The sequence below is a fragment of the Sceloporus occidentalis genome, unplaced genomic scaffold (assembly GCF_023333645.1).
Source record: "Sceloporus occidentalis isolate IW3139 unplaced genomic scaffold, rSceOcc1.0.p SCAF_6, whole genome shotgun sequence".
Lineage (NCBI taxonomy): Eukaryota > Metazoa > Chordata > Lepidosauria > Squamata > Phrynosomatidae > Sceloporus > Sceloporus occidentalis.
Genome location: NW_028316986.1, coordinates 13,011,055 through 13,037,032, shown reverse-complemented (window position 1 = coordinate 13,037,032; position 25,978 = coordinate 13,011,055). Strand labels below are relative to the sequence as shown.

The window sequence follows — 25,978 nt, the reverse complement described above, 5'->3', positions numbered from 1 at the left end:
CCTGGAGAGTGTGTGTGTGTGTGCGCGCGCGTGCGTGCGTGCGTGCGTGTGTGTGTAAAATGGAACAAGTGTGGCTTCCAGATCCTCTAGTGTTGCTCTGTAGTGATTAGTAGTTTCAGTGTGACTTGGGAGATCCAGTTTGAATGGTCCTCAAATCACAATTTTGAATGATGACCTTGGTCCAGTCAGTTTTTGTTGCAATAATCAGGTGGCAGCAGGAGGACTGCATTTAGTTCATTGGAGGAAAGGCAAGCTGTACATTTCATTAATATTACAAGAGCCAATGTGGTGTAGTGGTTTGAGCATAGGACTAGGACTCTGGAGATTGGGATTCTGTTCCCTGCTCAGCCATGGAAACCTACTGGGTGCCCTTTGGTGAGTCACACCCTGTCAGCCCCAGAAAACTCTGTGATAGGTTCGCCTTAGGATTGCCATAAACTGGAAACAATTTGAAGGTACATAACAATAATATTACAACTGCAATCATCCCTCCTCTAGCAAGCACACCCATCAATGCAGTAGGCACCGACACAGCACGGAAATTGGCAGACCCCATTCCACAGCTTTGTCTGAATTTGGATCTGGTCTTAATCAGAGGATTCCAAAGTGCTCTGTCAGGCTAGATGATTCTCAGCCTGTAAGCCAGGAGTGAGCATCTGTGGGAGGCGAGAGGACACATGAGCCCCCAGGATACACTGAAGGGCCATCCTTCATTCCTTGCCTCCAATATGCTCGAAATACCATGTCAGGGGTATTTTAGCCATGTTTTACAGGCCAGGATAGACCGCCCCCTTTTTTAAAACAACAGACACTTTTTTGGTATCAAATGGGGGGGGGGGGAGTTTTTTCCTTGCAAAACACATATGACCTTTGGGGACCTTGGTGGGCTGCCCACCCTAATGTGAGCCATCTGGATAGGCTAAAAAAGTGGAACCCCTTGAGTGAAACTTCACAGATGCCATGTGTTAAATACCAAGTCTTAAGCTCACTTATCACTTGATGTGACAACACTTACACAACCATTGATGTAAAACCTGGGCTTGCCTCTTTCTCTGTTGCCCCACATCCCTATTTTTAGTCTAGTAGCACACTCTGTATATATTAATCACTTCTGACTAACCTAGATGGGCTGCTGTCTTGTTCTTTCACAGTTCACACGCACTCCCTTTGCGTGTGCATATTTAAATATCTGGCAATGGAAGGAAGTGAAACCTTACCTCCTCCTGTTCATTTTTATTTTATTAGTTGCCTGGCAGGTGAGGTGAGCTGGATATAATGTAGCAATGATGAAAGCAAGGTCTGCTAAGGTTGCTGAGTGCATGACTTTGTGGTCCACAATCCTGCTGTTCAAACACAATGATTTTTATCTTGCCTAAGATGAAAATTCTTCTACCACTATAAAATATATTAGGATGGAGAACTTGTGACCATCCAGATGTTGAACTGCAGCTCTGTCATCTTTTACCATTGACTGTTTTTGGCTATAGCTCATGAGAGTTGCAGCCCAATAATATCTATAGGGCCAAAAGCTGCTCACTACTGGCAAAGATGGATCTAGCCTAGAATAAAGTTTTATTTTAGTTTGGGTCTGGAGTAACAATGAAATTTCAATGTATTCTGATACATATCTTGGTCTAGGAAATTTGTCTACTGTTGCCCGTGCCTGCTGTTGCTTGATTATATAGTGATGACTTTGCTTGTGATACAAATGAAACAAACCTTTCACTGGTACACCTACAATCCTTAAAGTTTGTTTTATGCCAGGTTCCATCTCAAGTGAAGCAAATCCAGTGGTGTTCCCTCATGTCCAAAAGTCTAAATTGTACCAATCAGTCATGATTGTATGTATCATGTTTGGTCAAAACAGATTAATAAATGCTAGACTGTAGTGTGCCTAATTATTGTGTGAAGGGGCAGACAGTGTTGATTTGTTATTCCTCCCCCATTTCTTCATTGTCACCCTTGCTCTTCGTCCTCCATTTACTTGATATACTGATTACGTTACAGTTCTAATGTGTCACAGACTATATACTAGTAACCTCAGGTTGCATACTGAACAAGCTGCATATAATTAAAGTTCCCTGATAGGCGTATCTGATATGTGCATATTTTTTTGACTGTAGTATCTCTGGTTGTTGTTTTGTTGTTGTGCCCTCTAGTTGTTTCTGATTTATGGCAACCTTAAGGTAACCCTATCATGTTTTTTTTTTTTTTTTTTTTTTGCAAGTTTCTTCAGAGGGGGGTTGGCATTGTCATCCTCTGAGGCTGAGGGAGTGTGACTTTTCTAAGGTCACCCAAAGCATTTCCATGGTTGAGTGGAGATTTGAACCCTGATCTCCAGAGTCATAACCCAGTGCTCATATCATTGGCTGGCTCTTAGTCAGACCTAAATACTCTAAAGGTAATAGATCCTGTCTGACCTTGAAAGCTAAACAGGGTCAGCCCTGGTTAGCATTTAGATGGAAGACTGCCAATGAATACCAGGTGCTACAGGCTACATTTCAGAGGAAGGAGCTGGCAAAGCAATCTCTGAGTATTCCTTACCTATGAAACTGATGGACTTGACACAAGTCAACACACACACACACCTCTTAGTCAGAAAGTGTGTGGGTTTAAATTCAGTTGTTAGTGTGTGCCTTCAAGTCGTTTCTGACTTGTGACAACCCTATCCTGGGTTTTCTTGGCAAGATTTATACAGAGGAGCTTTGCCATTGCCTTCTTCTGAGGCTGAGAGCATGTGACCTGCCCAAAGTCACTCAGTGGGTTTTATAGCTTAGCAGGGAATTGAATCCTGGGCCCCAGAGTTGTAATTCAGCACTCAAACCACTATGCCATGCTAGTTCAATTCAGTAGATAATTCCAGATAGAGTAGAACCATTAATCAATAGGACTTACATCAATATTGATTTTCAAAATGTTTCTTCCAAAATTCAGGTCCGCATGGGCTGTAAGGGAGAGTGTTAACACTGGCAAAGTAGGATCTGAACTCTCAATCCATTCCCTTTGGGCCTCATGAGATGCATGAAACTGACATTGATTACTTAAATCCAAGATATTACACTGCTAAGGACCGTAGCTTTTTAATACAGCTCAAAAGAATAAATTCTCATAGTAGGAATTTAAACAAGAATTTATTGAACAAAGCAATACCCCTTCTGACACATTAAACCGTGAATGGGAGATGTGTGGTCCTCCAGATGTTCTTGGATGGCAATTTCTATTGGTCCTAGTCAGCACATCCAGTAATGAAACATGAGTTGAAGTCCAGCGTAACTTGAAAGGACACACGTTCTATATCCATGCATTCAATGCACACAAAATGCTAACTCATGACAAGTTTGTACATGGGGACAGATATACAGAATAAGCTATGGCCCCTATCTATACATTGTGTGTGGAAGTGTAAGAGAATCTCAAAGTGTATGCAAGTGTTGCAACCCTACATGTGTGCCAGTATTGGAGTATTCCAGATATTGGAGTAAATGTTTATTCAAATTATTGACTTTGCCATCAAAATACTGCCCTGCTCTACTCATGCATTTGTTTCATAAGCTTTCAAAATCTAAAAAATGGCTAATGATTTTGAAACTCTGGGAAGCTTTCCTTCAGAAAGAAGACTGAGTCCAAATGGTAAGGTAGCTACTACTGTCAGGTGCTACACAAAGGCCAGTACTAGCTGGATACCTCCATGCTTTCTACAACACAGTAAAAAGATTTGTTCTTTCTCCAAATATGATGCTGCAGACACTGAAGATCATCTGTCGTGTGTTACTAAGCTAGAGCAAATATTTTGTATATTCATCAGAGAGTAAAGTATCTGACAAGAATCTCTTGGAATGTTTACTGAACAAAGCACCTTACTATCTGAATGTTGTTCTCTGAAGAAAAGAACACTTATCAGAACAACCAAAAGTGACACTGATATGGTTGAGATAATTTCCTATTCATTCCCTGTAATATTAAATATGAGTGGCAAGTGTCACCAGAAATGCAATGCAGAATTATTGAGAAACAAGAGGGAAAATCAGCATGTTTAGGAGAATCCCACATTTTGCAGAAGTCCCCTGCCCCCCTAAACACCAAAAGGGACAATACAGAGAAAGACTAATGTTGATTCAACATGCTTGCTTGTCCTAGAAATCAGCTAGAAATTCTGCAATAAAGAAAGTAAATGCTGTCATAGCCTTCATTAATAGAACCATAGTTTAGGCCACAAGAACAAAATGGATTGGGGAAACCTGGCTTAGCAGCAGTGTGTGCAGAGGATTTTGGGATGACTGTTGATTGCAAGTCAAACATGTGTCAGCAGAGTGGTGCTGCAGCAAAGAAGGCAAAGAATAGTTTAGCCTGTATTAATAGAACTGTAGTTTCCAAGTCAAAATAAATAACAGTTCCAATATATTCTGCACTAGTCATGCCTCATCTGGAATATGAAATTCAGTTCTATGTTTTTCATTTTAAGAAATATATAGACAAGTTCAGAGGAGGGTGAAGGATGATGAGAGGTATGGAGAAGAAAGTGTAAGAGAAAAGTTTGAAGGAGTTGGGCATGTTCAGCCTGGTGAAGGAAAGTGTCGGGGGTAATATGATTACACTCTTTCAATACCTCAAGGGCTGCCATAGAGAAAGAGGATGGGACAGGTATTCTGCCCCAGAGGGCAGGGACAGGTCTAATGGTCTGAAGTCATAGGAGGGCAGATTTCCATGGATCATTAGAAGGAACATCTTGACATCTAGAGCTTTTTTTTTTTTTTTTTTTTTTTTTTTTTTGGCAATGTAGCCAATTGCCTAGAGAGGTAGTGGGGGTCTTCTTCTCTGGATGTCTTCAAAATGAGGCTGGACAGCTACCAGCTGGGCATGCTGAATCTGGAGATCCTGAACTGATCTGGGGATTGGGATGACTGATGGCCCATGGGGCCCTTTCCAACTCTGTGGTTCTGTGTAAGAAAACTAATATGTCATGGTGGTAGAATGCCCTGCTTCCAGTTTAGTCTTGTAGGATCCTGCAGGGGAGCATGGCTGTGTTCAGAACAAAATGTGTGGGAAAAGCCATGCACTCAAACGGTACTCATATGGGCTCTTTTGTGGCTTATGCTGAGGGAATGCACAAACTGGTGTGGATGCCAGTGGGTAAGATCTGGAATGATCTTTCTCTTTCCATGAGTGTTGGCTGTGCAGTGAGGTAATGTGTACAGTTCCATGGCGCTCACCTGCTGCCAGGTACATACAATCAGAATAGTGATGAAGATGATTTTTGGAATGGAGGTGTTTGAAAATACAAATACACTCACTTGAATAAAGAAAGAACTCCCCATTCAAGCCAGGCAAGTCTTTCCAACCTTGACTCTACATAAAATTTGGCTCAGCACCCCCCCACCCCCCACCCCCACCCATTACTACACCAGCATTGAAGGCCAGAGAACAGATGGGAAACAGCTTCAGTCCAAGGCCCAAATTCAATCTCATAGAAGTAATTGGGGGCTGCAGTCCATAGATGGGTGGGCCTGAAGGCTATAAGTAGCAACAGAAATATAATCACATATTAACTTAAAGGTCTTAAGTCTTATTGAAACTGTAGTTTTGTGAGACATTCATTCTTTTCTGTCAGAGAGGTTTGATGCCACAATAAACTACAGTTTCTAGGATTCCCTAGCAGTGAGCCAGGACAGTTAAAGCGGTCTCAAATTGGATTATTTTTGCAGTTTGCTTTGGACCTTAATGATCTTAGGACAGGCACCTGCATATTTTGGAACTGGAAAAATCTGGACAATTGGGAAACCACCAATCAGTGGGATCATGCGGAAAGGGATGTGTTCCATGGGGGCAACCCCAGAGATGGATTGAAATCCTAGAGAAGTCATATGGTCCAAATGCCTAAGGTCCTTACTTCTGGTAGAGATTGTGGAACTTGCAACCATTTCCACTTTCTGCTTGCAAGAGCAGTCAGCCAGTCAAAAGACAGCTTTTCACACTCCACATTTGTAGCACTGTCACTCCAGTTGAACTGTTGTGGCTGTACTTTGTGGAATCCAGCAGTTTGTAGTTTAGTGAGGCTTTAGAGCTCTCTGGATAATAATTCTAAAGGGCCCTGCCTGAAAATCCCCAGATGCCATAAGATGGAACCATAGTAGCTAAAGAGAAGTAATACTACTATGATTGTGCGATGTGAAAGGGACCTAGGAGACTGCCCACCTGGCTTTACAAGGCTATCATGAGGTCCAGGATTTCATGAACAAAAATATGAGGTAGCAATGCAAATCCAATGTGGCAGAAGAACTGACCCCATAGGCAGGAGGGCAGATTGTGAAGCTTGACTCTTCAATTTAAGAATTAAAAAACTGTCCAGATTGAGGCAGTCATGCAGACAGACAGGTTGATGAGGATGATGATGAGAATGATAACAATACTACTATTACTACTACTACTACTAATATTAATAATAATTTCGTAGACATCCTCATCATCCTCATCATCATGGATGAGGAGCCCTGGTGGTGCAGTGGTTAAATGCCTGTACTGCAGCCAGTCACTCACAAACCACAAGGTTATGAGTTCAGTCCCAGCCAGGGGCTCAGGTTTGACTCAGCCTAGCATTCTTCTGAGGTCGCTAAAATTAGTACCCAGCTTGTTGGGGGCAATTAGCTTACAGTTGTAAACCGCTTAGAGATGGCTTAGGCGGTATGAAGCGGTATATAAATGAAGCTGCTATTGCTATTGCTATTATCATCATCATGCCAGGCACCAAGACCTTGGGATATCATAGTTGATGTTACAAAGGTGAAGTTGCAAAGGGCAGTCCCTGGTAACATCTCACTCAGAGATTCCTTCTTGCTCTGAAGGCCAGAGAAGAAGGCCCAGGTCCTGAGATCTTTCACTCTAACCTCTGCATGTGTACGAGGTGGATGGAAATATTTGTAAGAACCACATGTTAACATTTTACATTTCACAGACATTTCTCACACCTCCAACATATCCCAGAGAAAATAAGTAATGTCTGAGCTTTAACTGATTAGATTCTGTATGAAACATTAAGCTGATCTTATCTACAGTTACAAGTTTTTGATGGCTTCTAGTTGCAGCCAACACTTAGAAATATTATCCCAGAGAGAGCAACAATATTAAATGCTTTTATCATATATCTTAGAGTCAATAGCTACTGCTGTGAAGACACCCAAGCCAGAAATCACCTGTTGGTGAGTTGTTCTGACCTTGGGTGTGCCAAAGAAGCAGACTGGTGTGTGTAATGCAAGTTCTTTTCTTTTGTCTTTTTTAATTTTAGAATCAACCTTGTCCTATGTTAGGCAGCTGGAAGCAAGAGTAAGACAGCTGGAGGAGGAAAATCGCATGCTGCCCCAGGTGGGTGATTTCTATTGCTAGGCACATTAGCTTGTAGCACAGGCCCATAGCTAGAAGATTAGCAGGCTCATGTCATTGGGTATCTCACTGTGTTGAGTGCTGATGTCTTTGGTGACGTGTTGAGTGAATCCAGGCACATTTTGAATGATAAATTAGGGCTCTCCGGGGTCACTATCAGGGACCATAGGTTTGGAAAAGCATAGACTATCAGATGGGAAGCTTGGAACAAGCTGTGGTTCTTAGCCTTTGGTCTTCAAGATGTTTTAGATTTTAAATCCCTCAGAACACTCAGTGGGTAGGGATTAGGCTAATGAAATCCAAACGCATTTTGAGGAACAAAAGTTGACAAACACTGGAGGAGACCAAGCATGCAAGCAAAAGGTCAAGCTGCAAAGGCAGGAGTCACAGGAAAAATGGTGATCAGAATTTAGTCTAGTGGGGTTCAGAAAACAAAAATAATGACTGCAGATAATTTATGTAACTTTCAAGTAAATAATGAAGACACTGAAATAGTTAAAGATTTTCCTTACATTAGCTCAGTCATTAATCAGAAGGGAGGGAGCAGTCAAGAAATCAGAAGAAGACTAGGACTTGGAAGGGCAACTATGAAGGAACTAGCAAGATCCCAAAGTGTAAACATTTACATTTGGCCATGTATCCATGGATTCTTTATCCATGAATTGAAGCATGCATAGTTTGAAAATATTAAAAAAAGATATAAATTCCAAAAAGCAAACCTGGATTTTGCCATCTTATATAAAATTTTGCCATTTTACTATGCCACTGTATTTAATAGAACTTGACCATCCACAGATTTTTGTATCCATGGGTGTCTTGGAACCAAACCCCAGCAGATACCAAAGCCCACTATATCTTTGAATATTAAAGTTAGGATTGACCATACCATCGGTGTGAAAGCTGGACAGTGAGGAGAACTGATGGGAAGAGAATAAACTCATTTGAAATGTGGTACTAGAGAAGAGTTCTGTAGGTACCATGGATTGCTAAAAAGACAGATGAATAGGTCTTACACAAATCAAGGCTGAACTCTCCCTAGAGGCCAAGATGACTAAACCTAGACCATTGTACTTTGGACTAGATTTGAGATAGATAGACTCAGCCATGAAAGCTACAGCCCTGAGTCTGCAACACTAGAATAGAGATGTTGAAGAGGTCTTTCATTCATAGGGTTGCCATAAGTCAAAGTCAACTTTACTACAATTAACAACAACAACAATGGCTTGGATTACTCAGTGTAGAGATCAGATCCCATTGCTGGCAGTTTATAGAGTCAGACTGGAGTTTTCTTCATACTCTTGGCTATCTGTCCAAGTGTTGAGTTAGCTGGGGGGGGGGGGAGGGGCTTTGTAATGCTGTCAGTGTGGTACTTGTGTGAATAACCCAGTTTGGCATGCAATTCTTTTTGCAGATTAGATGATGCAGGAGCTTGGCCTCCATGCATTACAACTTAAAACTCTTTGTGTTTATCATTCTCTTTAATTGCAAAATTGGGTAATGATTGCCTATTGAAATGGAGCTAAAATGAGGGCACTGACAAACAAGTGGGAAATACTGGGAACACCCTGAGGTTTGGAGAAGTACCCCAAAATTCTCTTTTACAAAGCTAACCCCACCTCACCTCATTTAGGCCAGTGAGGAATCAGCTACCTAGTAACTATAGTAACTAAGGTGAGTATTAGTCAGTAAATCTAGGACAAAAGAGTAAAATCCCTTGCCATAAGAAGACAGGCAGGGTGGCTGGTGCCCTGAGTGTCAGCAGGGCTATTGGGAGGTGAAAATAATTTTCAGTGCTTCATTGCCTGTTTCACTTGCTTGTATTTATTCCAGAAAAAAGTCTCAGATCCCTAGCAATATGCAGAAAAATATGTGTCAATTGCAGAATCTCTAGCAAAGTCAGAAAAAACATCTCAGATCTCTAGTAATGAGGAAAATGGCTGTTTTGCAGTCAGTGTCTATAAAGGCACACAATCATGGGTCTGCCTCCAGTGGCAATTTTGACCTTTTACAGCAGAAATGAAAGAAGCAATGCCTAGGGAGATGCTCTGCTAGGATGTGGTTTATCCATGGCTAAACCATGGCTAGCATCCTGTTATTGATATACCCAACCATAAGTCCGCCTTACGCCTGTGTGTGCCTTCTTTGGTCATGCAGAAGTCGGTATTCTCTTCCACCATCCACAGTGATCAAAGCCCCACTCCAACTCACTGTTAGGCCTCAGCAGCCCACCTCCCTTGGCCATTCCAAGCCTGGTGCATGGGGGGGCTGATTAGAGGAGCATCTGGCTATGTCTCCATAGTCAGACACAGACTTAGGATATCTTCTATCACAATCCTCTGGGCTTCTCCATAGGTCTGAGTGGATGATATGATCATTCTGCTCCTTGTTTTAGGTGTATAATCAGATGCTTCTTCCATACTCTCCACTCTCCCACCAGCTACTGAATGGCTATGGGGGAGCTGTAGTGGCTCAGTGGTGATTTTGGTGCGTGTGTGTGTGTCATACTTTCACATGTTGGCCTCCATTATATTCAAAAGCAAAACAGGGCTGGCAGCTAGGGCATTCTGTGAATGGTAATCCACAGATGTAACTGTTTCAAATTTTGCCAATAATAAACTGCTCAGGTTTCTTTAGTTAACAAACCAATGTTTGTCCTCTGCTGGAAGCTAAAATAATGCCTTTGAGACACTATTATAACACTGCCTGCCTTGGCAAAGCATTTGGGGAGGAGAAGGCAGTCAGAGAGGGGTGGAGGAGGAGGCAGAGATTTGCAAAGTTTGAGAAATTACAAAAGATGATTTTGTTAAGGAGCCTGTTTGCTGCTGCTGCTGTTTACTGAGCATAGCTGTATAGTTGCCAAAGCTGACTTTAAGTCAGGCTTTGTGCAGAATACTTGCTTTCCTTCAAAGATATTAGACATGCAGATGGAAGACTGGAGGACATGTGTTGTGGGACAGCTTCCAGGCATGCCGTTTTCCTGAATTCTATGTGACTATATGAGTTGATCAGTTAGAAGATCATTTTTCAGGGTAAATTGGAGCCAGATCCTTGATCTTTCTTTACCAGCTGGGCAACTTCAGAACGTCTTTGGGCTGCATCACCCCAATCTGGACCCTGGAGGTGCACCTTGCCAGCACCTCCACAATCCACTGAAAATTCTATATTTTTACTGGAAGAAGTCTGTTGCATCCTCTAGAGAATGAGGATTTTGTGGGTTTTTTAAAATACTGAACTTATTTTTGTCCAGGAGAGGCCTTTTTTCACAAATGAATAATAATAATAATAATAATAATAATAATAATAATAATAATCAGAAGTCACTTTTAGTTTTTCAAGAAGCCCCTAATTCCAAAAACATTTTGGGAATCTCAGAGGAGGGTGACCAAAATGATAAAAGGTCTAGAAATCAAGGAGTGGTTTTGGGAGCTTGATGTGTTGCAAAATCTTGAAATAAAAATTGAAAGAATGTCATGTAAAAGATGAGGTGAGCTTGTTTTCTGCTGCTCCAGGCATTAGGACATGAACCAAAACATTGCAATTGCAAGAAAAAAGATTTCACCTAAACAACGGGAAGAATTTCCAGATGGCAAGATGTGCAAAAGTGCTAGACTCAGAGAGTGGTGGACTCCCCTTCATTGGAGGTGTAAAACAGAGGTTAGGTGGCCATCTTCCAATAATGTCTTAGCTGTGTATTCCCATATGGCAGACATTTGGATTAGATGGCCTTTGCGGTCTCTTCCAAATCCATGTTTCTATGCTTCCATGTCACAAGTACTCAGGTAGGTGGAAAAAATTACATTTTCCCTTACCTGCGTGGGAGCTGTATCAAAAAGAACAAAGGGGTGGTGGTGGTTCTTTTTCTGGTTAGTCATGAAATTGCAACGCCAACAGAAGTCCTGTGTAGCAGGCATGTCTTAATGTTTTGTAGGTGGGGTGAACTTGCTTTTATGTATAGATGTGTGCTTTCAGAAAACAGAATCTTACGCAGTTCACTAAAAGCTCTCATTATGACAATCAAGCCGGTCACATTGCTTTTTGTTTTGATTAATGAACATCATCAAGCTTTGCTTATACTATACTCAGGGTGTTTAAAAGTAAAATCTTTCTCAGTCTTTATATAGTTCAAGTGTTGGTATGTCACTGGAGGCTCAAACTGCTGAGGTTGTGGAATGAATATTTGATTTTAAAAATCTAAAGTTACAAAGCAGTTTTTGTTGATTTGCCACTCTCCCCTCCCCGCTAAGTTTTACAGAAACTTTTAGATGTATGAGCATCCCTTTGGAAGTAGCCAGATAGTAGAAACTGCATTTTAAAGTTTAGTTTTGGTTATGACATCACATATAATTAGGATTACAGGTTGAGTCTCTTTATCCATAATGCTTGGGACCAGAAATGTTATAGATTTTGGATATATGTGTGTGTGTGTGTGTGTGTGTGTGTGTGTGTGTGTGTGTATATATATATGGGGGGATTTGGAATACTTATGTTTGCATTTATGTACATAATGAGGTATTTTGCTGATGAAATGCAAGTCTAAACACAAAATTCATATGTGTTTCATAAATATATCTCATACACATAGCCTGAAGGTAATTTTATATAATACTTTAATTTTTTTTTGCATGAAACAAAGTTTGTGTACACTGAACCATCAGAAAGCAAACCTGTCAATATCTCAACCATCTTTGAAAAAAGCTTTCGTTTTTGGAGTATTTCAGATTTCAGAATTCTGGATAAGGGATACTCAACCTGTATAAAGAACTTCTAGGTTATATGCCTTTTCTCTGAGGCCTTGCAGGAAATGCAATGTCAACTCAATGGAATACATACTAGAGCCCTTTTTGCATGGGCCAGAATACTCCAAGGGCAACCAAGAGTATCCTGGCTTCACAGTTGCACGAATTTCCCATTACCTCCTTTCCAATGCTGTGGTGGCTATCTGCTAAGGTGTCCTGCTGAGCCATTCGAAGTGTCTGCTGGTGGCTTGCTTCTGAGGTCAGGACGAGTGATTCACAGTGGCAGTGGATGCACCAGATGGCTGGTTGTGGGAACAGATGGCTCTGGATCTTTCTGGCAGATCCAGAATAATAGGTATATTTTTAAAATATGGTTTAAGGCTGTTATACTCTGAGTCTTGTGTGGAATGTGCTGGACATTGTCCAGACTGCTTGCACCAGAACTGGAGCCTGGGATGTGCTTCAACCAAACAGAATGATGCCAGAATGGGGGAGGGGGGAAACTTGCTTTTTGGTCCATGCAGACAAGGCCTCAGAGAGACCAGAGAAGGCATGGGCTAAATCAGAACTTTGGAAAGGGCTGAAAGACTGTGCTTCCCCATAAGAACATGTCCAAGTTTTAAGATCTTAAGGTGAGGGCTTTCCGTCAGTTCCACTGCCGTCATGGGCATGAGGGCATGGAAGAAATTCTTCTTAGTGATTGCTCCAGGGCTGTGGAACTCCCACCCAAGGGGAAGTTCAGTTGGCTTTCTGTTCACCAGTAGGCAAATACCTTTTTGTTTAATTTAGACAGACCTTTGATTATTAAATCATGTGCCAGAAGCATAGCTCCCATACAGTACACTGTGCTTTTATCTTTTAAAATACATTTTAAATGTACTTTAAATTGTTTTAACTATATGCTTTTAAATAGATTTGTGTGTTTAATCATTTTTAAACTTGTGAAAACAATCAAGCTAAAATTTATTTGGAATTGCTGTAAGCCATTTTGGAAGTGAGCCAGTGTGGTGTCATCGTTTGAATGTTGGATTGTGGCTCTGGCGACCAGGGTTCATATTTCCACTTGGCCATGGAAACCCCTCAATGGCTTTGGGCAGGTCACACCCTCTCAGCAAAAAGAAATTTTGCCTAGAAACCCCTCCTGATAGCTTTACCTTATAGTCACTATAAGTCACTAGAAACAACTTGAAGGCACACAACAGCAACAGTGACAACAAGCCACATTGTGCCCTGAGCTGGGAAAAAGGTGGGGTATTACTTAAGTAAATAAATAATCATTTAGGCCACAACTCCCAGACTCCCTGGGTGAATATAAGCTGGCCTGGGAGGATTGGTTGAAAAAAAGTAAACTTTCCAAACTCTGGGGATAGACCTCCTATACCTTTAACAGTTGGGCAGGAGAGAGGGTCTTGCCATGCTTTATGGGCATAGGAGAGGTTTGTCCCCCCCCCCCCCCATAAACAGTCCAAAAATGGAGGCTTGTGGGGCTGTGATTCTTTCCATTTTGGGGGCAGTGATAGGAGAGAGGGCATGTGCGGGCAGCAGGAGACACTGGAAAATTTTGTGGACCAATGCAGCACCCCTGATTTACAGCAAGGCTGGGCCACTTGTGGCCCTTCCAATGTTCTTTGCCTACAGTTCCCACCAGCCCTATCCAGCATAGGCAATGGACACCAATGCTGAGAGTTGCAGTCCAGCAGTGTCTGGAAGAATTCATATTGACTGTCACCTGATCTATAGCATTTCTCTGAAGTGTGTCAACTGACCCAGAATGTCACACAATTCTGTGGGGAGAAAGCATATTGTAAAGGGCATTGGCCAGGACAGTAACTTACAAATGCTTACACTTCCATTTGGCAGTGAACTGGGTAGGATCCAGGCTCCTTCTGAATCTATGACCATAGATGGAAGTGTTGAGCAGAGAAACAGGTTCTCAGTTCTCCCACAGATCATGTCAGAAAGAATTGGCTGATCAGACCAAGGCATGTGTATCATCACTGTATGGGGACTGTGTATCCAAGCACAAAGCTATGTGACCCTTTTGTGTGGAAATATAATCATGGAGAACTGGAGACAATACAGTGTTTGCTTGACACTTTTTTGCCTTACAAAGTACATCTTGAAAATGTCTGCTATGACATTGAATAGTTTTTCCTGGGACTGTTTCCATTGTTACTTATCTTCTGTTTTGGCGAGACATTGGCAAACTGTTGCAAGTCAATACCCTCTCCTCTCTTCAATTCTGTGTTTAAGCCTTGATGCGTCAAAAGTTTTTGATGGTCACAGCTGAGAATCCATGGACAAGAAATAAATCTATTATCAGGCTGTGCTTCTGACAGCTATGTTTTCTTTTTGAAACTGGCTGAACTGATATGAGGGCAGATCATAGAATGTTCCTTAATGTTCAAACTACTCAGGAAACAAAGCTTTCAAAACACTTAAACAGAATTTGAGAAAGCTCTATTTTCATATTACAACTGTCAGAATTTGGATACTACTCATGCTGGGTTGTAATTAGAAATAAAAACTTTCTTTAGCATTGTACTTCCAGTTAAGATTCTGTGACAAAAGGGACTTAAAGTCTCACAAATTCCATAGGGTAGAAGTAGCTTTCTGGGTTTATCCTCTGGAGTGAGTCAAGATCCTAAGTGACAGGGAAGGTAGGCAGAACAGTATTTGGCAATTGCTGGTTTTCCAGGGGGGCTGGAAACAACTCACAGAAGTCCCAGCCAACATAGTCAGAGGTCAGGGACTGGGGTCAGGGGTTGAAGTCCAGAATATTTGAAGGACCAATATTGAAGAACCACTGGACCAGATGAAGAATGCAGTTTGTTAATGGGGTCCCAGAGTACATGTGATTTGGAGCAGAGATGAAGATCACTCTTAGATTTCAGTCAGCCTACCTTTGATTTGGCTGCAGAGTGCTGTCCCGATTTAAACATTCTAGCTGAACTTTTTGTTTACTTTAACATTTAAAAAGATTCAAGTCCTTGATTCCATTGGTGATTAGCATATTGTTGGAAGAAGTTACAGTGTTCCTAGAATTCAAAGCTTACAAAGTACAGCTATAGAGAATTTTGGAGGCAATTCTCTTCATGTAGATTTACTCTGAAAAATAAAACTTTATCTTCCCAATTTGAATCCCACCCCGCCACGATCTCTTATGGACAATGTGTATCTTTGTGCACTGTTGTTATTCACTACTGTAGTCATCCACTATTTCAGAGGTTGGAATGCCATGGTTCCAGGACCATTTTCATGGTCCGTGGATTCTACTACCACAATGCCCACCTGGCAAGCTTTGAGGAGCTGATGTTCTCTGAGAGATCCCCTTCAGTTTGGGAAAAAACTTTCAACCACTTCAGTTTGGGAGGAAAAAAGCAGGAACATATATATTTTAAAAGAAGGTGGCACCCTGCAGTGGGTCCCCACGGGGGTAACATTGCTCCTCAGAGTTTGCCCACCTCAGCTCTGTTTGAGGGCAACCTCAGTTTGAAATATTATCCACAGCACATATCAATTTTAAAGATTATGTGTGGCTCTAGACTTACTGTGAAGGTTTTGTCTGCTTCCTACTCTGTTTTAAATTCCCACCCAGGGAGTAAGATAGAAGCAGAAGAAACCCAGTGCCAACTTGGGAAGGTTCTCACTCCACTCCTGCTGAGCTGGATGGGATCCCATAAGACCCTTCCCATGTTGGCACTGAGTTCCTCTGCTTCTGTCTTACTCCCTGGGAGGGAATTTAAGATAGGGTAGAAAGCAGAGAAAACCTTCCTGTTGGTGACAGTGGATTTTGGACCTGGGAGGTATATGCGGCTCGAGTACAGACAAGGAAAAGCATGTGGTCTCTCTTCTTTTTCTCTCCCTTTCTCTGCTCAGGGGCAGGACAGGGGAGCGTGTGTGTACTTGCAGTGTGTGCTTGTTGTGTTGCTTCACTGTCAGTGGCTCAGAAGGAAAATTTTCTCTGAGCTGGCAAGATAATGGAGGGGGGGGAGGTCTGCCCCCTTGGAAACTCTTTTAAGCTAGCAGTGGTTTTCCTCTTTCTCTTTCTGGAAGCAGAGAAAACCTTCACACTTACACAGTTGTAGCAGTTTGATACCATTTAACTGTGGAAGTGGAACTGTGGGATTTGTAGTTTGGTGAGAGACTGAGGCAGGTTACAGACCGCCGAAAAGCGGCGGTCTGCTGCCACCGCCGGTTGCAGCGTCCGGGAACCGCAGCAGCCAAACGGTGTGGTTCCCGGACGCTGCAAAGAAGGAGCGCGAAAACCATGCTCCTTCCTGGGCCCCGGATGTGATGCCGTGAGGTGCTAGTCATGCACTCACGGCGTCATATCCGAGGCATGACGTGCGGATGCAGAGCGTCCGCTATGTAAAGATGGTGGCCCCCATGTGGACGGGCGGCACCATCTCTTACGCGCTCCACGCGTACTAGCGTTGGGGGCCGTGAGGAAGAGACGGCTCTTCCTAACCCTAGTACGTGCTGAGCACGTACTTTTATGCCCGTCTGTAACGGGCCTGAGAGTTCTGTTGTTCTGGGGAGTGGACTAAAGCAATGGTTTTCAACTACTGGTTCTCCAGATGTTTCTCAACTTCAACTCTCAGAAGCCCCAGTAAGCATAGACAATGGTAAGTTATTTTGAAAGTTGAAGTCCAAAACATCTGAAGGGCCAAACCAATGGACCAGTTCATTTTCTCAGAGAGCTGCAAGTATCTCTGAACCAAAGCACAGTTGTCCCTCCTAACTCATGGATTTGGGATCCTCACCCTCAAATATCTGCGTAGGGGTGACCTCTGCTATTTCCAATGGCACGTGCACCCGGCATATGCATGGGACATGCTCCATTCAAGCCTATGAGGCTTGAATATGAGCAAGCCTCTGTTTTCATGGGGGGGGGGTTGGAACAGATCCCCCACAAAAACGGAGGGCCAACTGTACAAATTTTGGGATTCCCTTAAGGGAAACCATGATAGTTGTATGGTCTCAGACTGCAGTTGAAATATAAAAACTCTAAGAAGTAGGTGTGAGATTTTCAAAGGTATCCACCAAATGGTTGGGATGACCTGGAAAACAGGCTCAACAACAGACACACAGGTCAACTGGTCTCATTAGTTACATTATAGTAGTTATTTACAAATGTGTAACCCTGCATGTAAATCAGTATTCCAGCCACTCCAGCCAAAATCTGTCTTTCTTTGTCTCAAAATGCTGAATAAGCCAGGATTATCTGTGAAAACAGATTGCTAGCACTTATGGTTCATACCCAGATGACAATCATCTGTGGAACTCATTGACATGTATTTTGTTGAGAAGGCCAACAGATGAAATAGCTTTGAGAAGTGATTAATTCTCTCCCTGCCAAAATGAAATCCTTCAAGACGCACCATAGCTACTTGAGAATTTTTGAAAAAATACAATCTGTGTCCCACTTATTAATGTACCTGAGACTTGGCTGATAGTGTTGCATAGTGATAGGCGTAAATTATGTGTGGTGCAATTCTGTACATGTTTACTTGGAAGCAAATTTCCACTGTTACAGTGAAAGTGTGCTCAGGATTGTGAACCATTTGTTCATTCTGCACTTGAGAAATTATTCTTTTTAATGCTAACATCATTGGACTGGTGTCATACTGACCTAAATAAGGAGCCGTGTGTGTGTGTGTGTGTGTGTGTGTGTGTGTGTGTGAATGATTTTATTTTGTTGGAGGAAACGAATGGGGGAAATATAGGAAGAATCTAAGCAGAATAATGTTTTTTCTTTGATAGTACAGTTGGGAAAGATGTTGTCAGTTCACCAAGACAAACGTTTTGTTAAACTTGTTCTGTTGTTCTTTTTAAAAAAGAGCAAAGCTAGAAAATATCTAAAAATAATATCGACAGCTACCCACTCATTTGTATATGTATATATCTGTGCATACACACACACACACCTAAAAGTGTCACCTTTTAAGAGAACCATGAACTAGCCTAAAACCATTGCCAGGATGACATTATCTGAACGAAACAGAAGGATTCCACCTTTGTTATTAGAAGTATACAGGCAAATGTTCAAGAGCTGGAAGAATTGAATTCTCAACTTCCATGGCAACCCAGCAGACATGGGACAAAGAATAGAGGTGCCTGCATAATGTGATTATGCAGAGGTTAGGCAATGAATCAAAAAGGGGGAAGGGATCTCTTGGACAAGTGGGTATTTCAGCAGTGGTGTCAATAACAGTGGAAATATATTTCACAATTCTTCCTTGGTCAGGCTAAGTTACCGTTTCTTTTTATTGGTTGGGGGGGGGATTGTGTTTCCTGATGAGTGTTAGGAGGGCAAAAGAGATGCAAGTTAGGAGAAGTGATCAGACATACAGGTGTGACTGCTTTTTATAAGCATCATTTATTTATTAGATAATTCATTATATTTTAGATAATTCATTATGTTTATATCTTGCATCCTTCTCCTCTCCTCATTCTATTAGTATACATGGCACTTTACAAAGTCAAACAACAGAAAAAAGCAGGTGGCCCTTCCAAAGACATACTATTCAAAACATATGTGTGTTTGGGTGTGTATGCACACACACATGGAGGGGAGAGAGGGGAGGAGTAATACAAATATAAAACTAATGGAATACAATTGGGAAAAAAATTTCCAGATAGAAATACAAAACAAAAATACTATATAATATACAGAAAACTGATAGATACGTATAATCAAAATACACAAGAACATGAGATCTCAGGGCAGTGTATGAGTCAAATAAGTTTAAGTGGTTTCAGATACTTAGAATTTTAAACAATGGTCATGCTCCTATATCACAGATGTACACAGCATCTGCACTGCAGATATGACCCAGTTTGACACTGCTTTAACTGCCAGGGCTCAGTGCTATGGAATTCTGGGAACTGTCATTTTGGGGGAGGTTCAGCCTTCTCTGACAGAGAGCTCTGTTGCCCCAACAAACTCCAAATCCCAGGATCCCACAGCAGGGATCCATGGCAGTTAAAGCAGTGTCGAAATGTATTATTTCAGTAGTGTTGATACAGCCATAAAGAATACTTAAGGTAACCACTCCTGACCCAGTTCCTCAAACCTATCTTAACAGTCAGCAGCCACATGGAACAACCGAGGTCTGTTCTACCAGTGCAGGATAACATTTCCAGCTCTCCCCCACCAGTGATCTCTGGCACAACAATCAGAAGCAGGACAGGTGTCACAACTCCTTGTCTCACTGCAGATCGCTGGTGGAAAGGGGCAAGCCATGTCATCCTGCTGCACCCCCATTTGCAGGAAAACAGACCTGCATCACTTGGTGCAGTTGCCTTCTTTTAAGGTAGGTTTGGGTGAGCATTGGCAACTGTGGCAGTAAAGCCAAGATAGCAAATATGAATACCAAACAGTTATGAATGTGCAAGTCTAGCTTACATATTTGTAACTGCTGAACAGGAAGCCAGACAATAACATTTATTTATTTAATATATATATACTGACTTTTCCCCAACAGGGGACCTAAAGCAGCTTATAATATGGTTAAAACAAAGTTACACTTAAAAAAAGGATGGTACAAAAGGTAAAAAAACCAAAACAAAACAACAATCAAAATAGCTACTATGTAGAACAGGGGTAGGCAACCTGCGGCCCGCAGGTCGGATGCGGCCCGGCGAGGCCTTGGGACCGGCCCCAGCCCGGTCCTGCCGCCGATTGCCGCCGGGGCCTTTGGGGGGCAATTGTCTATAGAAGCCTCAGAAACATGCATTTATATTAACATTTTTTAAAAAATCAGCAAATTTTTTCGCGTGTCCTCCATTTTTTTTTAAAAAAGTGTCTTCCATTTGAAAATTTTGTCCTACATTTGTCCTGGTTTATTTATATATTTAATTCTTTTTTTAAATTATTTAATTATTTATTTTTTGGCTTTGGCCCTCCAGTTGTCTGAGGGACAGCAACCCAGCCCCTCGCTCAAAAAGATTGCCTACCCCTGATGTAGAATAAGCCCATAATTTAAAGCAATATAAAATCATTTAAAAGACATAACAATAGCTGAAACAGATTAAAAACATATTCAAAAGATTAACAAGTTAAAAGATTAAAACATGTTAAAACTCTGTACATCTGAGTATCTGAAGAAGTCGACCAAGTGCCCTGCAGAAATAATGCAATTTGACACCACTTTAACTCCCATGGCTCAGTGCTATGCAATTCTGTGGTCTGTAGTTTTGTGAGACATTTAACTTTCTCTGCCAGAGAGCTCTGCTGCCACAACAAACTACAAATCCCAGGAGCCCATAACATGGAGCCATGGCCATGAAACTGGTGTCAAAGTACTTTATTTGTGCAGTGCAGATTAGACCACAGTTAGTCTCAAAGACACTATAAGATCCCTTTGCATACTGAGTACATGTATCTTTGGAAAAGATCAGCCCCCCCCCCCCCCCCGCCCAACTAATAAAAAGCCATATTTTTGCTTGGTGGTGGAATGAAGCCACTGCAGGTGTCAAACCGGTCTCCAAGGAGAGGGCATTCCACAAACAAGGAACCTTTAGCCCTGGGGCTGAATCCATCCATCTTGGGGTTCCTGCCTGACCCTGTTAACTTTGTCTGATGGTCAAGCTTCCCTCCCTTCCCTAATGACACTGGTATTTGGTGGTTTTCTATATTTCTGCCCTTATTCTGAAAGGTTGAAAAATCTTTCCTAAGGCTTAGTTTTCATTGTTGTGTGCCTTCAAGTCGTTTCCTATTTACAAAGACCCTAAGACAAACCTATCATGGCTTTTTCTTGGCAAGATTTGTTCAGAGAAGGTTTGCCATTGCCCTCCCTAAAGTGGAGAGCATGTGACTTGTCCAAGGACACCCAGTGGGTTTCATGCCTGAACTGGGAAATGAATCCTGGTCTCCAGGGTTGTAGTCCAATATTCAAATCATGCTGTGTACTAAAATAAATAAATAAGCTAAAATATGCTGGCATCCTTCCTCCATTTGCCTTTAGTCTCAGCCCCCACCCAACCCTCACCATCACATATGGCCTCTGAGAACCGGTGGGCATTGGTGGGTCTGATGGTGGTGGGGTGGTGAATCTGCCTAGGGTTTTCATTCTAACTTTAAAGGAGCTGTGCAGAGTCCTGAACCTATTCTAGACATTGGGTTCATCACCTTGGCTACATCTTTTAAATTTTAAACTAAAACCCAGAGTGGATTCACCATCCTACTGACTGCTGAGAACTCTTTCCGATTTGGGTTTGGTCCTTGGGCTGAGATTCCTCTACTGTTGCTGCTATACAGCAAGCTTCTGGATAACATTGACATCTTCTTCAAATTAAATGAAAAGGTAAGTAACTCTTTGCTTTATCTATGTGTTGTCAGGAATAGAGGAACCATTTCCCTGCACTAAGGCCCAGTATTTTGCTTGCCAGGGTTTCATGTTTCCGTTCCTCGACTTCTCTCTCTTGGTAGGATTCCACCTACCACTCTCCAACCTCCCCCTTCTCAGGAATTTGTCATGCTCTTGTTTAGAAGATCCTTCCAAAATGACCTACTGGCTCAAAATGTTTGATAGAACTGCATGGGATAGAGAATAGGAGGAAAATGACACCTCCCAACCTAAAAAAACCAGACTTTATGCGATTATATGTGTTTCTATTCAATGCAGCAGGGCTTGTGCTAGAACACTTTTGACTCTACATTGCTTGCTCTTATTACCTATAATGTCAAATCCTTCTGATGGATATATCATTGATTTTGTCTCAGGCTAGTCAGTTTCACCCACCCTCCTCTTTTGATGGTAGTCTGTTTGTTTGTTCCCATTTTCCCACTCCTCTCTTTTCAATTCTCCCTTTTTACTTCCATCGTGTTTTGGTTTGGCTTTCAGTTCTTCTTCCTCCCCGCCTTTCCTGTAGATGTTTTCTTAACAGAGTGGTGTGCTTCTCTTTTACAGCCACTTTGCTGCCCTTTTCTGCTCCTGGAGGGCTAAGGTGCAAGATAACATTGCTAACTCTCAGGCACAGCATTATTTTATCTTTCAACACCTCCAATGCTTTCTATTTCTCTCTCTCATCCTCTCCGTCCATTAGTTTATCACCTTGAATTTCACCCTCTGTTTCCCTTTGACTTCAATTCATCCTCTCAGTATATTTTCCCCCTTGCCTGGCTTATTAAATCTTCCCTTTCACACCTAGCTAGACTGTTGAGTAGAAAGTCACATCAGCCTTTTTCATAACATTTATGTGGCATTTTGTAAAAAGCAACAACAACAACAACAACAACAACAAAACCCACACCAACCAACCACCCAGCCAAATAATAATAATAAAAAATCTTCCCCTTTCTAATGCAGACATTGCACTGAGTGCAATTTCAGATTTGAAAACAATTAAAATAAATCATGGAAGTTGCAAAGGCTGTAAAATATGTAATAATTACCAGGATATTCAGAAACATTGCTAAAATAAATAACACAAGATAAAAGTCATTGGGGTCTCTCCCATCTGGATGAATCACATTTCTGCCATTTTTTGGATGTAAAGAATAACTGCCTCTTGAGACCTTGAAGAATGGGCATGCTCAAATGGAAGAGACAAGTCTTTTGAACCAGTGCTTGTCCAGTACTGGATCTTCTACATGTTTTGGGAACCATGCTGGGAACTGGAAGGAGATTTGTTAAACTGGCTAAGAATGTCCAGTGATATAATATGTGTAGTGTTCACACCACATTCCAAAATTCCCTCCCACTATTACATATGGACATCCACCCACCCTGGCCTAATGTAACATCTTTCTTCCTGCCTTTGTCCCTCAATGATCATGGTTAAAGCTGAACTTGTAATTGCATCACCATACCCACAGGTTTTGCATTTTCAAGGCTACCCATACATTACAATGATAAAGGTCATTCCTGGACATCTTTTCACTCCAGAAATAGAAATGATGTAATATGCTTCAGTTAAAATCAATTGTTTTTCAAAGCAAACTGAGCCAATAAATGCTATATGTCCATAATCATGCCAGCAAAACACTAGAATGCACCAGCAAGCTTACATCTTACCGGCTAGAACTGATGTTTTTTTTTTCCTTTTACCAACATAAAGAAAAAAGCTGGAGACTTACTGTTTTTAAATGAAATCTGATTGTTCAAGAAGGAATCTGGATTATCCTAGGAACCAACCCCTATAGTTTCCTCTGACCCTATATTAGCTCCTTGGCTGATCCATAGAGGCTATCCATTGCTGTGTAACCCCCCCCCCCGCCCCGCCATCCTCAGTTTCAGAGAATAACCAGTTTATGAATGGAAAGAAGACTATAGGTTACTTTAAAAAAAGCTCTTACAAGACCAATCTATAATGCCAATAACCTCAGTATTTCTTTGCTGGACTCCATGTGCTCTCGTCGTGTTAACTATGTGTGGGCACTGAAGACTGATAAGGATTGATTAATTCTCACATGACTTTGTTGCAGTGGCAGTCCAATCATTAGAGGACTTCCTCTCTGATTTACCAAGAAGTCACAAGTTCATCACTTAACAGGAAAGCTCCACTTAGGAACTGATTGAATGGCTATTCTTTCAATATGGCAGTTTGCCCGAACAGATTGGGTGATGGCCAGACTTCTCAGGCATGCCATTTGGATCTAGGAATGTCTGGGTACATTGCCTAGAGCTATGTATAGCAGAATAAATCTCATTCCATTCAGGCTGAGCATTTACGGTTGGGAAGACATGAGGAGCAAGGGCATCCATCATTAGCACCTGGTATCCTGGGGCAAGTGCCAGGGTTTTATCTTCCCTCCCCACCACCCAGTGGGTCAAACTACCGATGCCTATAGGGGCTTCCCTTAATAGCAGCATCAGATAAAGTAGCTGGATCTAAACACTCTTAGAATATTTTGCAATGCACCAACCTATCCTGTTGGGGAGTTAAAAGAGTAGCTTGTGAACCCACTGCTTGGAGAACTGCTTCTGCAGGTGGATAAGCTCTCCAGAGAGGTGAGAGGTTCCTTCAGAGTAAGGGTCATGCACAGAGGGTCAGCTTCAATTTCAATGATACTCTCAGGAGCTGCATTTCAGTAATAGGTGAGGCCAGACAAAAAGAGTAGAACCAAAATGTTAGCACATTTTTGCTTGAAGCTTTTACTGCAAATCATTAAGATGGGAATGAGCAACTGGGGCGGGGGACTGCATTAGCCACCCAGCGGACTTTGGAGGGCTGAGCCTGCAACTCCATGAAAAAAATCATTTGTGTCTCTAAATGCCCTCTGTGGGGGCATTATTGCCATGTTCCCCCTGGGCATTTTAGGCATTTTAAGAAACTGTTAAGTGGCCGTAGGTCACTTCCTGGTGACCTCTAGGGTGCCTCTGTGGTCTTGCTAGCCTGCATACAGCCTGTGGACTACATTTTGTCCACCTCTGAAATATACCATTTTGATCTATTACAACAGGGTGGAAAAACTTACACAAAAGCTGTGAAATCAGCAACAGATGGTGTTGTGTGTAAGAGGCATAGTCAGAGGGTCAGATTAGGATTTAAAGATGACCAGATTTCACTTTAGGGTTTGAGGTTCACCATTCAGCTTTCAAATATGTCAGCTGGACAGGCTCTCAAATATGGAGGCTACCCAGCTGAGGAGAACTGATTTGCAATAGAGAACAAGTAACAGCATCAGAAGGGAGAATTACTGAGTGTAGTGCAATTTAAAGTTGCTGGTAGATTATAAACCTTTTAGGGCTTGGGAGAGTTTTGGTTGACAAAAGAAGGGAGATGGGACTTAGGACTTCACCACACAAGGCTAGAATAGTAGGATTTTAACAGAATTAAAGGATCTTTGGCTGGTACTTATTACACAATGTTGTGTCTATTCTTCTGCTGTCTTGCACTCCATTTGTTACTATAGTGTACCTTTTCTTTTCTTTTTTAATTTTTTCATTGACAGTCAAAACCCTTCAATGGGTTTTCAATCTCACTAATGTTCCATTACTACCTCTGTGTGATAGGTTCCTTCTGCTGCAGTTCCACTCCTCAAGCAGCCAAGAGTGGGTGTGGTTCTGCTCCTCTCCCATTCACAGTGATTTTGGCAGCCACCACCATCCCAAACCTGGCTCTTGTAAATTTTTATTTGTGAGGCACCTCGGGTACCTATTGGGGAGAAATCTATCCCTTTTGGGATAGAAATCAAATAAATAAATAATTGTGTGCACATTTACACATCAGCTGGCTTCAGGAGGTGGTTGGTGACCTCAATTGCTCCTTACCACCCTTCTCTCTGAAATGTGGGGCTGCTGTGTGAATGAGCACACAGCAGCCCCATGCATCAGAAGTGGGGAGGAGCAGGGACCATGGACACTAATAGCTTCCTGAAGCTGGCTGCTGTGTGCACATTCACCTGGCAGTTGGCTTTGGAAGGCAGATCTTTCATTTGCCCCCTTCCTCCTGGAAGGTGGTGTTTGGCAGTGCAAAAAACAAAACAAAAGCAAAACAAAACAAAAAACCCAGATCACATGACCATGGATTGCCAAAGTGCTACTGTAGGTAAAAGTGTGATATGAAATGACACCAAACTGGAATGCTTCCATTTTTGAACCAGTGTATTTGTGGCAGGACAGCAGGCTGGTGTGATAAAGTTCTTGGATTGGATCTTTATGCCCTTAAGCAGAGCCACATGATCACCAGATTCCTACAACTCAGAAGCAGTTGCAAGGAATTTAAAAGGGTGGTGTCCTGTTTTACTGCATATTCTGTGAAGTTGTTCAAATGCTTCAAAATTCTGTCCTTTAATATCTCATGAAGGACATAAAGGAAAGCAAAAAGTAGAAAAAGGGTGATGGCTTGAATATATAGAACTGCCTTGTTAGATCACTGATTCTCCTCTCCCTGAGACCCTCTCTACATGTAAAACA

At 41.9% G+C, this 25,978-nt stretch overlaps 1 protein-coding gene across 4 annotated transcripts in view; it reads left to right on the top strand.

The window, feature by feature from the left end:
- The window catches only part of CCDC85A (coiled-coil domain containing 85A), a 211,362-nt gene that overhangs the window by 137,284 nt on the left and 48,100 nt on the right, over positions 1–25,978 (top strand). For 3 of the 4 annotated variants that reach the window (XM_089528868.1, XM_089528867.1, XM_089528870.1), the window contains exon 3: positions 7,280–7,356. The exons of the other annotated variant lie outside the window; for it this stretch is intronic. In XM_089528868.1, coding sequence (XP_089384994.1) covers positions 7,280–7,356 — 77 coding nt within the window. The remainder of the gene's footprint in view (positions 1–7,279; positions 7,357–25,978) is intronic. 4 annotated transcript variants of the gene reach the window in all.